Source organism: Serinus canaria, chromosome 10 (assembly GCF_022539315.1).
Source record: "Serinus canaria isolate serCan28SL12 chromosome 10, serCan2020, whole genome shotgun sequence".
Classification (NCBI taxonomy): Eukaryota; Metazoa; Chordata; class Aves; order Passeriformes; family Fringillidae; genus Serinus; species Serinus canaria.
Window position 1 is genome coordinate 13307969 of NC_066324.1, and position 12436 is coordinate 13320404.

The 12436-nt window shown below is 37.8% G+C and overlaps 1 protein-coding gene across 3 annotated transcripts in view; it reads right to left on the reverse strand.

Annotated features, from left to right (window-relative positions):
- Positions 1 to 12436, reverse strand: part of NEDD4 (NEDD4 E3 ubiquitin protein ligase) — a 51305-nt gene that overhangs the window by 14213 nt on the left and 24656 nt on the right. For all 3 annotated transcript variants that reach the window (XM_009089898.4, XM_018913836.3, XM_009089893.4), the window contains 7 exons: positions 5396 to 5446; positions 4522 to 4583; positions 4078 to 4180; positions 3239 to 3408; positions 2563 to 2680; positions 2259 to 2426; positions 441 to 506 (listed from right to left, as the gene is read on the reverse strand). In XM_009089898.4, coding sequence (XP_009088146.1) covers positions 441 to 506; positions 2259 to 2426; positions 2563 to 2680; positions 3239 to 3408; positions 4078 to 4180; positions 4522 to 4583; positions 5396 to 5446 — 738 coding nt within the window. The remainder of the gene's footprint in view (positions 1 to 440; positions 507 to 2258; positions 2427 to 2562; positions 2681 to 3238; positions 3409 to 4077; positions 4181 to 4521; positions 4584 to 5395; positions 5447 to 12436) is intronic.

Genomic DNA, 12436 nt, shown 5'->3' on the forward strand with positions numbered 1-12436 from the left:
TAAGTCCTTTCTGAATAGTATAAAGTAAAAAAATTTTATTTGATTGTTTATACAAAATTCAAACTCCTCATCATAAAGGATTCATTTATATACCTGGTTTAGGCTGACCCAGCCTAGTACTTCTGGCTATGGGGTCACAGTTTGCAGTTTACCATAAAAGCATAATGGAATGTGGTATAGCTTTTAATTAGAAGTAAACAATTACAAGGCAAACCATTTGAAAAATGAAACTCATTATCATCAGGGCAAGACTACTTCCTTCTGCAGGCTATGCATCAAGATAATGCTAAACAAAGCTGAAACGTGGAAGCTTTACAGCTGAACTAGACCCATAATTGCCATTTTGTCAGGACAGCTGCTGGGCAAGGAAGGCCAAATCTCATTTGAAATGTCAGCACTTAACACAGCTAAAAGCCAGTGTTTTTTGAAAAATGACTTACCACTGGATGTGCAGGCTGCTCTTCAGGTCTGTATGTCTGCAGACTACCTCTTCTGCTGGAATGGTTCTTGAAGGAGGGGAGAGGAATGACACATTAGCTCTTACTGCACCTTTAAGGATGGCAGCAAACAGCTAGCAATGGTTATCACACCTCAAGCTATTACAGTTTCCAGCCTGAGCAAACTGTTGCATTTGTTTAGAAACATGATTTAAAATCATTCTTGTTTTAACAGCTAGAAACCTCAAGTTCACAGAGTCTACTATAATCTTAGAATGACAGAGGCTTGTGAAAGTTCAGAATACTCTAGAGTAAATGTTTTGGCATGTAAAACATTAATTACAAATAGTTATAGTACAACTGAGTTTACAATATAGAACTTTTTGTGTTGTCAGTAAGGTCTGTGACAGAGCAGAGCCAACACAACTTGCCAGGAAGAAATTAGGCCAATAATGAAAAGGTATGAGAGTCTGAGATAATCAGTTTGAGAAGAGCAATTAAATCCCTAGACTTTGCCAAAGTGTCAATCTTCCTGCCCATAGCCACATTTAGATCTCACTTGCTACTTAATTAGGCACCTGTATTTCATTTTCCTCTAAAATTTCCACAATTATTTGAAGGATTTTTCCCTATCCACATATTACTGAAGTACTTCAAAGGAAAAACATTATTAACTTTTAAAGTTTTGTTGGTTTTTTTTTTTTTTGGGGGGGGGGGGTGTAATGCAGGTGAAAAAAGGCAAGACTGCCATTCTAGCTGACTCTTGCAAATAATTTGAACATCTGCTGCTTTCTTTGCTCAGGCCACCCAAGCAAGCTGAAATAACAGTTTCTTTGCTACCCACTGAATGCCGAAGAGCAGAGATCAAGTGAAGTCTTGTTACTCTCACTTGACTGTTTCCAGCAACACCAGCGATACATTTGTACAAACTCAGATAAACATTGTCAATTCCAAATTTACATCTGGAAAAGCATTCTTAACATCACACAAACTAATGATTATTTCAATACCAAAATCTAACAGACTAGATGGCCTGGGTCACCTCTAAAGGCTTTCCTCAATGGACAGTGGATTTCTCAAGTCACATATCAGGTTACAAGGCTGTTTGTGGAGCTCGGGTTTCACAGGACAGCTGAGCTTATTTAATTGCTTGCTACCACACCACCAAAAAGTCGAGTTTCACCCTGAATACATGCTCCTGCTGTTTTCCCTCTGCTACTGTAGTATTTGTCAGACAACCTAGCATGCTGTTTCAGTTGTTCAAACTGCAAAAAAGCAGCGTTAGGGAAAAGAGAGTAGTTTTCTGCTGGGTTAGCAAGCTGAACAGCCTCATGCAGAGGTCTGGCAAGTTCCACAGCTGGCACAAAGGCTGTGGAGCTGTAGAGGAAGCTCCCTGTTTTGCTGCTAAGGAAGCAGCAGGTTAACACAACCCAATCAATAAAAGCTTATCCCAATATTCAGAATGAAAAATGGTCAATCTTAGAACTTTTTCTAATTGGAAAAGTAAATCACATAGCTCAACTCCCTTAGAAATAAGCTTTCAAGAAGCAGATTTTTTCATTCATAGTTTTCAGCACTCTATGGCACTAGACTAAGAGGTAGATTTACAGACTGAAAAATAGTTCACACAAATCTGTTTTAACCTCAGGCAGAATTCCATATAAGCAAAGCAGAGAGGAAGAAAATGCTTGCTTAGATGGGATTCTACAGCAAAAAGACTATTCTAAAAGTGTGTGCATTTGAGACGAAATTAAAAATGCAACTCCTAAATAAAGTATTTATGGATCTAATTCTATCAGAACAAGTAGAAAAATAATTTACAGTGTAGGCTGTTGACTGGCCAGTAGCTGGACTTCCAGAGGTGGTAAGCCTGTTACTCAATTCTTCTGCAAGATGACTCTGTATATCACAGCTACTCTGCGAGAGAGGTATTTGAACATTCTGACTGCTGTACATTGTTGCCTCGTCTTCAGTTATAATTTCCCAGCTCTTTAAAAGGAAAACAAAGGGAAAACATTTTTAAAAAGTAGTTCCAAGTTACAATTATTTAAGACTTTTTGAGTAGGCTGGATTAAAAACACCACTTGCATTTCAGAAACACATCAGCTGAGATGTATGGTTTTACCTCGGGGGAATCTCTGCTGTCTGTGTTCTCTGTATCCTCTGATATCTGTCGCCGGTGAGTGAACACGTGCTGGGCCTCCAGCTGCACACTGCCAAGGTCTGCAACAGCCACACTGTCCCTGGGGGGGCAGGGTGGGAGAAGTCAGCTAACAGCAGCCAGAGTTTATCTTTCAACAGTAAGCCAGGCTAGCAGCAAAAACATACATCACAGTCATTTTGGCAGAAGAAAAAGCAACAGTCTGGACTACATAAATTAATGTAAACTGTTTAAGATGAATAAGCATTTATGTCAATGTGAAATGTAAGCTGAAGAAGCAGGTAGCATTCCAGGGTGGGGGGGGGGGACGACAAAAAAAAATAAGGCAAACAATTTAACAAAGTCCCTGATGGAAGGAAGACAACATGCTGAAAACTGAAAAATTATTTAACTTCCATTCCTATAGTTGTTATTTCTCCAACTGCAACCAGTTTCTATTTGAACACACACTTCCAGAGCACAGGACAGTCAAAATGATCACTAGCTAGTGACCACTGCATGAGGGCTTCCAAGTGAAGCGAGAGAAAGCTCTCCACTAATTTTCAAGCTGTTCACTTTTTATTTTTCCTTGCTTTCAATGTAACTAGGGTGAATTACACTAGCTAATATAAGAATTGAATTTGCTGGCTAAAAGACTTACTGTGCAGTTGGTCTTTTCCACTGTGTTCTTCTGAATTCATGATTGACGTAGTAGGTCCTGCCGAGGATGTCTTGTCTTTCTTCCCAGCCTGAAGGCAGTGGAGGAGATTCCTGCTGCTGCTGTTGTGGCTGGCTAGCAGCCTCTGGTTGGTCCAATATAATCCACCCAGGCTGAAAGACATAATATAACTACCTTTAATCCTACAGGAGTTGAAAACCCATTCTAATTTTTCAAGCCACTCCCCCTTCTAAGTTGTAGTTCATCTTAAGCCAGTAAATTTGGCTCTGGTTTTAGTGTGTTTATTTCTAAAAAATCACAGGGCATATTAGGCATGCAGAAATCTTATTTTTAACTCAAGATCCTTAAATATATTAGTACCAGAAGTTGCTAATTCCAGGAAAATAAACAGCATTCACAGAATACATTAAAAACTTAAATATTGTCATTAAGTACATATGCTGTAAATGAATGAGGCAGGTGAACACACCCTTCTGTAACAAAGTTTAATTACAGCAAAGCTGGTAATGCTGAATAGAGTTAAGTCTGGAAAAGAAATCAATTAATACACAGTGGATGTGCTTAAAAAGATCACATATATATGGTGGGTAAGATCAAAATGTCCCTATGGATTGGAGAGAGTTGCAATTCTAAAACCAGAGAGATGTTAGTGTCTGTCTGGGGTCAAAAAATACTAAACAGTACCTACAACAGAAACTTCAACACTTGAAATTGTATGCACAATACAAGCAATCACTTTTAACTGGTTTGTTTCTAAAACACTATTTATAGCTTAGTGATTCCTAAAATTCATTTTTCAGCAATAAACACATTTTTCCCACCTCTAATTCTTCAGCCTGTTCTGTGGTTTCTTCTTCAGACCCATTGTTTTTAGGTAAGTAAGTCATTTTTAATCTAAGGTGGCCTTTAACTCTTGATTTATGGCTGCAGAAGAGAAAATAAAATTCTCATTGTGCACTTGTAAAACAAAATAGCTGAAAAAGCACAGCTAGAGGATTATTGTTAAGTGTTCCAACACAAACTTGACTTTCTATAATTTACATTATTAAAGTTCTATAAAAGCATTGAGGCTTCAGACTTCCGAATAGAGTAAGTATTTAAAGTAATGCTGGCTTTTTAGTAGAACATCAATATCTTAGAAATGGCTACTCAAATTTCTTTGATGAAAACAGAAAAACTTAGAAAATGCATATGTAGTTCCAACTAATTACCTAAGAGCATTGTTTAGATATAAAAATTAGAATTTCCATGTGGTATTTACCAACCTTCTTGGATGAAGAACAAAATCCTTAAATGTATATGGTCTCTCCATACTTGGATTTTCTGTCTGGAATAAGAATTTTTTTTTAAAGAAAAATCTTTATCAAGCACTTGAAATCAAAGAAAACTATCAGAAATTTACAACTGATTTCTTTAAAGGCCTTATAACATTTTAAAATTTAAATTACAGGTTCAGGTACAGTAACAGCAATATCAGCTTTAATCTTAGCAGTAAGACCAATACTGTGGTTCAAGAAAACATCAACTACCTTTCAGTGTCTATGCACACTACAGAATGAAACACCTGCTCTTGAAAGGGTTTGCCATGGTTACCACCCTGTTTTTAAGACAGTTTCTGATAAATCTGTTAGTATCTGCTCATGTTTTGAGACCTTAGAAGAAAATGAAAAAGTTTATTTATTTCAATGTTCTTAGTGATATTTCTTAAAAACTGATTATCTGTCTTGCAAAAGGATTACAAGAAACAGAAAAAAATTGACCAAAGGAACAGTAGCTCTATTTCCCACTTACCCTCATTTTTGTATCTGTTTATGTGAATAAGGAACAGGAAAACTAAATTTACAGACTTTAAAGAAATATTTTAAGACATGACAATAATTACAATCTCTTCTTATCTTTAAGACTGTAAAATTATGGAAAAGCTAAAAGCACTCCAGTATTGAAAAACAAAGTAACTTATACTGTCCAATAAATATCAGCACTGAAAAATCCCAAACAGATCAACAAAATAAAACAAAGAGCCCACAGAGCAGGAGAATTTATTCACTTTATTACCAGTATTGTTAACTTCCTTAATAGAGTGTATATAGAAATATTTTTTCCTTTTCATAGTTTTAAAAACAAACAAAAAATACAAACCGGTAACTGATAAAGAGGAATATCCACTTGTCCAAGAAAATCATCTCGAGTCTACAGAAAACAAAAACAAACACCACAGAAAGTTGAAAGCTTCAAAGTGTTTTAAAAACATTGTCCCCCACACCCAGACAGCACACCAATGCTTTCTTAGAACCTGAAGGCACTTTGAACTATAGGCAATGACTTGTTCTGCACAGAGCAAGTGTGGCATTCACATTCTCTGAACAGAGAGGTAATTCTCTCTCACAGGTTTTTTCCTGGAGAAGCACAGAGAGAAGAAAACAATTCTTATCTCTACTTGCTGCTGCTGTTGTTTTTGCACACATGGAATTTCTTAGGAAGATTGTTTACCCAAAGTGATTTGTCAATAAGATTCTGCTGAAGACTGTTTTGTTTCCTTGGCCAATCACTCAAAGCTGTGTCCTGACAGTATTCTTCTTCTTCAGTATTCTCTGTAGTATAGCACCTCTTTAATATAGTACAGTATAATGTAACATAATATAGTTCAATAAAGCAATTGTTCAGCTTTCTGAATCAATGGAGTCAGATGCCAATCATTCCCTGCTCTGGGGTTGCCTTGTTTACTACAAGCAAGTTCTGACTGACCAAACACTCTGAGCCTTGGACAGTTCTGCCTTCCTCAAAACAAAATTTGAGGGAGCTGGAAGTGGAGATTTAGACTGTTTTCTACATTATACAGCCTAATGTTAACAAAACAGGAGAGCTGTTCAGCATCAGGACTGAGACTGTCAGTATGTCCAGTAGAAATACTGTCCTAAAGGACCCTCCTCCTAGGAAGGCCCAACAACTTCCATCAATCTAGGCAGCTGTTTCAAACATGCATGCATAAACATTTTTTTCTTTTCCAAGTCATACAGCTACTGTCAAAGCTAACAAAAAGCAAAAGGAAGTGTAATCTGTGGTAAGTGCTTTGGAAGTTCCAGCAATTTCAGTGGTCCCAAGCTTGGCATGAAAATCTGTTAGAACTGTGAAAAAATGCCTTCTGTCTACACACATTGCAGAGTTTAGTTTTAACAATGACCATCCAAAAGATTTTACCTAACCTGGATGTCTGGACTGTCCAGCTGGGACCAGACTATGAACACAGCAGTTGCCAGACCAGGGCAGGGACTGACAATACACAATATCACTGCACACTTGACTTTTCATCATGGATTTTTGCTTGCCAAATAAATTACAGTTTCAGTCATCTACACAGGTAATTTCAGTATTCACCAATAATCACCACCACCAGTACTTGACTTGACTTCTTGCTGGATTACTGGAGCACGTGCTAAGTTGCTTCAAATTAATTTGTGATTGGAAAACCTTTGAGAACCTCCACAAAAGCAGGAAAATGTATTATAAGGATCATTTAACATGAAGACATATCAGTGCCTGTGGAATAAACTCAGGTCAGCATGGAATTTTTTTTAAACTTATGGCTTAAAAAAAAACCAAACAAACCTACACTACAACAAGACTACACTTTTTTGCACAGACTGAGTAAGGAGCTGTAAAAGCCTTCCACTCTGTGGCTCATGCAACCTCTGAAATTCTAGGCTTCCTGATTTTTCTAGCTAACAAAAATTTGGTGCCTATTCTTTCCTAAATCTGTTGTTACATTTATTCAAACTAATCACCCCAGAATTTTAATGTTTGTCCATAAAACTTTTCACCACAAGGCTCTGCAGCTTGCTGACATCTATTTCCTTCACCTCGGGGCAAAACCCAGTGTTCAAATTTTCTTCTGGAAATCTAATTATAATTTTCAATCCAAATGTTTTACAGCCTGAAAACTCCAGCCCAATCCCATCAGTTTTTTGGTCCCTCTGATATTAAGGTACAGGTATTTCTTGAAGCAGTTCTTTTTGCCTTAGTAATTCTGGTACCTTTTTTCCTTAGCTCTGTAGTCCTAAATTCATCCATTTAACCTTTAAGTCATACATGTATTTGGAGAATCAGTGTCTCCCATGGGTCTCTAACTTTTACACCTGCAAGAAGCACAACTGGATTGTCACAGGTGATAAAATGAGAAATTTGGAGATACATCACTTCAAATTCAGTTTGCAGCGTGGATGCCACGTTCGGAAAGGGACAACAATGAAAATATATACAAAACATCCACTATTTTAGTCCACAAACTCATTGGAGATAGAAAGCTACAACAGGTTTCATACCTGAGGAGGCTTCCCTGAACTATTGAAGGAACATTTTCTGTGCTATTATAGACCACAGGACTCTGGAAAAAAATAGTTATCATTTTTGCCTATGAGGTTCTTTTTTAAATGGCACAGCACATACCTTAGACATGTTAAAAGGCTTAGTATTTGTAAAGTTCTTGGCAATCCTCAAGTGGAACATGCCTTCCAAATAAATTACTGGAATGTGGGACAAAAGTTTGCTCTATTTTAGAAACCCTCAGAACATTGTGTTTGTTACCAGCATAATTTGAGTATGGGCTCCTGTTATTCACTTTATTATTCTGCTGTCTCTCCTCCTATTTTTAGCAGAGCTAGCCTTGATAACCAACTCTTTAACAGTACTTTCTCCTCCAGCCAGAAAGCAAAACCCTGAGTGGAGATTTTTGTTGACCTCCAAACAACTAACACATAAATCAGATAGCAGGAATGATCTCCAGCAATGTGTCCCCCCATGACAAGCTGACTAACTGCCTGCCAAGAGGTGCCAAAGCAGCAACAGACATTGCTCACAGGAACAACTAATGCCAGCGGAGCTGAAACTGTTTGGATCTCTGTTTCATCAGAGCAGGCAACACACACAAGTGGGTCAGTTGTTCTTGTCAACTTCTAATTTCTTAACAGCCAGAGAACTCAAACTTTCTGCTTGGCATAAACCTCAATTAATGATATACTGCACTAACAGAGAGGCCTTGTATTTTACTGATTCACTGGTTTAGTCTATAGAAAGTTATTAAAAACAGGTGAGGACAGACAGCTGCTGTACACAATTCATCTGAAGAACTCCAGTGCAATGCCAAAGCAAAAAAAAGCACCAAAATACAGTAACTCTGTTCAAAACTAATTTTAATCTATTTTACAAATAAATGCTTACTAAGTTTTAGATTTTGGACTTTTTTTTTCTGCAACTCCCGTCAGAAACTGAAGTAGATTTTAAACAGACATGCTTATCTGAGTCACACATTTAATAGCAGTACTGAGAACATATCCCAAAATTCAGCAGGTTTGAAAAATGGGTCACTGAACTTAATGCCTTTCTTAATTGCTGGATTCACCACACAACCTTTTGAAACAGCTCTTGTACAAGACCAGGGGTTGAAATAACAAGTATTTTCTCTACCAGTTTTTGTGACAAATGTTTGGTGCTATTAGTGCATTAATTAGAATCCAAGCATATTCCCAGTCTTTTTCTGAATAAACAGGCAGCTACTTGTGCCCAGGTTGGGCTTTGCACAGAAATCCACAGCTGTATGGCAAAACAAGAAAGCACACAGCTTTTATTGGAGGGAACATAAGTATCGATTCAAATTGAAAAAACAAACAGTGATCTGGACTATCACTGCTTAAGAAAACATGAGCTCAATAGATGCCTTATAAAACCAACATTCTTCTTGCTTAAACACCCAAACATTAACATTAGTTACAAGCTTGATGAGAATGAAAAAAACTTTCCTGAGCTGCACTAGAAAATTCAAGTATTTTTCTTTTCATGCTGCGCTGAGTGTATTATTTGGTTCTCTAAAACTCTAAATTGAAAAAAGTGAGCGTTTTTTCTTCCATGAAATACTGCCAGCATATGCTATTCATCATGAAAAAGTTAGTTTCAAAAAACCAAGATTCAATTATGACATGAAGATTGTACCAAATTCACGGATTCCACAAGTAATGTTTTCTTTATCTTGCAATGCAATAAATACTTGGTTGCATGGAATTCATTACAGTCCCAGCCTCCTGCATTTTTAAGGGGGACCTGTGGATTGTGAGATTTTTTTTTTAATGACACATAGGCTACATAGGCATTTCTCTAGAGTTGGCATGTATGATACAGAGATATAAGACCCTATCAGCATTTTCAAAACAGGGAGAATACATACTGTTAGGTCAGGGGTTATTACACAACATGTGTTTCTGCAGGACCTTCAGCCCTGCTGGCTGTTTCAACAGCAAGGTGTCAGCACAACATGCCTCAGCAGTTTTACCATCTGCTTAACAGACAGCATTTAGAAATGACACTGAGGTTATTTTCACTAATTTTCTCTCACTTCCAAAGATATTTTCAGACAACTGCTTATCTAAAGACCATAGTAAAAGCATCATCTGTTTCTCCATTTAAAGTTTACACATTTTAGATGGCACCAAAATCTTACCCCTTCCTTAAAACTTCATATTTAGTTTACAGTACTTTTACATCCACATTAATATATTAGTCCACTCAGGGTGTCCTGCTTTGAGAACTTGTCTAAAAGTTCTAAAAGAACTTGTTAAAAGTTTATTAACAATGAAATTTAAGAAAGCTTTTTTTTCACACAGTTCACAGGAAGGCAAGTTATCTAATATAACCGAAGCATACTTCAGAACAACATAAACAGAGAAGATGTCAAAAGTTATTAATGCATTGATTTTATTCATCAGAACTTTCACTTCTTTTGGTTTGATGTATGCACGTGCCAAACAAACTACCATATAAAAAACAGGTATATTTAATTTTATGAAAAGTCAAAAGCCAATCCAGACTTGGCTTCCTGTGTTAAAGCTGCCAATATTCACCACAAAACAATTAGGAAACAGTACCAGATATTTAATTAGGTACTATTTCAACAAGTCATTCCTGACATCAAGTCAGTTATCTTCATAATAGCATAAAAATATAAAACTCTTACATCTGTTTGTAAAATCTTTTTTACCATATCTTAAGACTTCAAAGAAAATTTGAAAAACAAACTCTCATAGTAACAACTCCAGGTGCACTTTCACCTTCTCCATTTAACAGTATAAAGCCTAAAACACAGAAATGTAAACTCTATCAAATGTTAAAACTGAATGTGTAATTTGCCCCCAGAAGTAACAACAGATAAACCAGATATTGCAGATGCTTACTGCAGTGGCTAATTAACACATTCAGTGGAAGGACTTCATACAGTCAATCAACTTTTTGCTTTTCAGAGCAAGAGGGAAGAAATAGAATTAAAAATAAGATTAACTACTTTTCTCCAAAAGGGAGACAATTGGAGCATGTCTGCACCATGGTCTCACTCCTATGAAGTTCACTTGATCCAGCTCAGGATCACACAGAGGCATAAAGTCAGGCTGAACCTGGAGGCTGCCCTTCAGCCCTAAATCAAGTCTGCTGGCCAGGGCTCTACAGGTACCCGGCTACTTCTTAGAGAAGGAGCCTAGAGCAGGGCTGGATGCAGGCTGCATGGCCTCACCCTGCTCCAAAGTCACTCCAGCCGTTTTCAAAAGCATTCCTAAGTCTACTGTCGATGCAAATGCAGCATCCTCACCAACTCAGGACTGCCCTGTGCCAGTGCACCAGCAGGCAGCTGGTGGCCACTGCCAGCCACACCACAGCTTTCCACACCCAGCTTTAGCCCTCAGCCACTGCTGAACAGGAGTCACAAGCTCCACCTATCGACTTCTCCCAGCCCCAAGTCTAAACCTCTTGCTGCCAGGTGTAAGGGTAGACACAGGACCTGCCAGAGCAGAACTCAGTGGTGGGGTTTGTTTTAAGGTCTGCTGTGCTCAAGCTATAAATCCCACCTGTCCAAAACCAGTCTGCATGAACTGACCTCAGATGCCTCAACCACTAATGACAAAAGGTGACCACAACACAAATAACCCAACCACAATCACTTTTCCAACAAAACAGTATCACAATTTATTTCAGACAAGCTCAACGACACTACCAAAGTTAGATTACACTCCCACCTCAGACATGGTTTTATTAGCCTGTAATTTGCCAGATGTTAACCACTTCAGATTTCTCACTAATAAGCTAAATATTTGTCCCAAAACAAACTTAGTAGAAACAACAATTAGTAGAATAACTGGCTAATGTAGAAACTCCCCTAAAAAATAAGTTATGTTCATAATAAATTCTGGAATTCCTTTTCCTTCAAAAAGCCCTTGTACTTTGACGTTACCAAGCCATCTCCCTTATGCTAGGAAAATCCCTGATTGCCAGAAAAATCATCCAGGTCTGAAGAATCCAGTTCTGTGTTTCTTACCACATTCCTCTGACTGAGTAGCTGGAGTGTCTCATTTGCATTTTAATACGCCCTAACTTCAATGACTCCAATTCAAGTTTGTATGTAATTTCAGCCAGGAACTTGCTGATGTCCTTCTTAAATTCTGTTTGCTTATGTTACAGTTAATACAGCTGAAAGCAGCCCAAGGTCTCAAACAATATTTGCAGCTATCTGTAGACTTTTCAGTTTATTGTAAACCATCGTGACAGAAAAAAAAGAATGATGCACTCTCTTGAAACAGAGATGATTATAGACCCATAAACTAACACTGCAATGAGCTACAAACATTTTGCTGGCTGCATTCCCAAATCAGCATGTTCTGTTCGTCACAGGGAATAAGGAAAAAAGTACACTTGAAACAGAGACACTTCACAGAAATGCAGGGCAGTCCCCTTCAGACAAGGGTAAAAGTCAGTCATAAGCAAATGACTTGACTGAAAAGGCCACTCAGTTTTGCTTACTTGCTTAATCTGTGAAATTCATCCACTTCTGGAAGATGAGAAAACATGTGTTGGAACACAGAAGAGCACTCTGCCAAGGGTGAGGGGAGAGCATTTCTACCACTTGATCCTCTGTGGCTGCAAAGGCTGAGCAGGCACCAGAGAGCCTGGAGGTCAGATTAACACTCTGCCTACCCTTGTATCCTTTCCATGTAATGGCCAAGAGCAGATGCTTAAGGAATAATAATAATAATAGTGGCAATTAAGAACAGTACTTCCTTTGATACAACCCCCAGTTTCCAATGAATAAGTGGTCATGGACCTCTTGATCCTGACATTAAAATACATATTGAAAATACCCTTTGATGGACC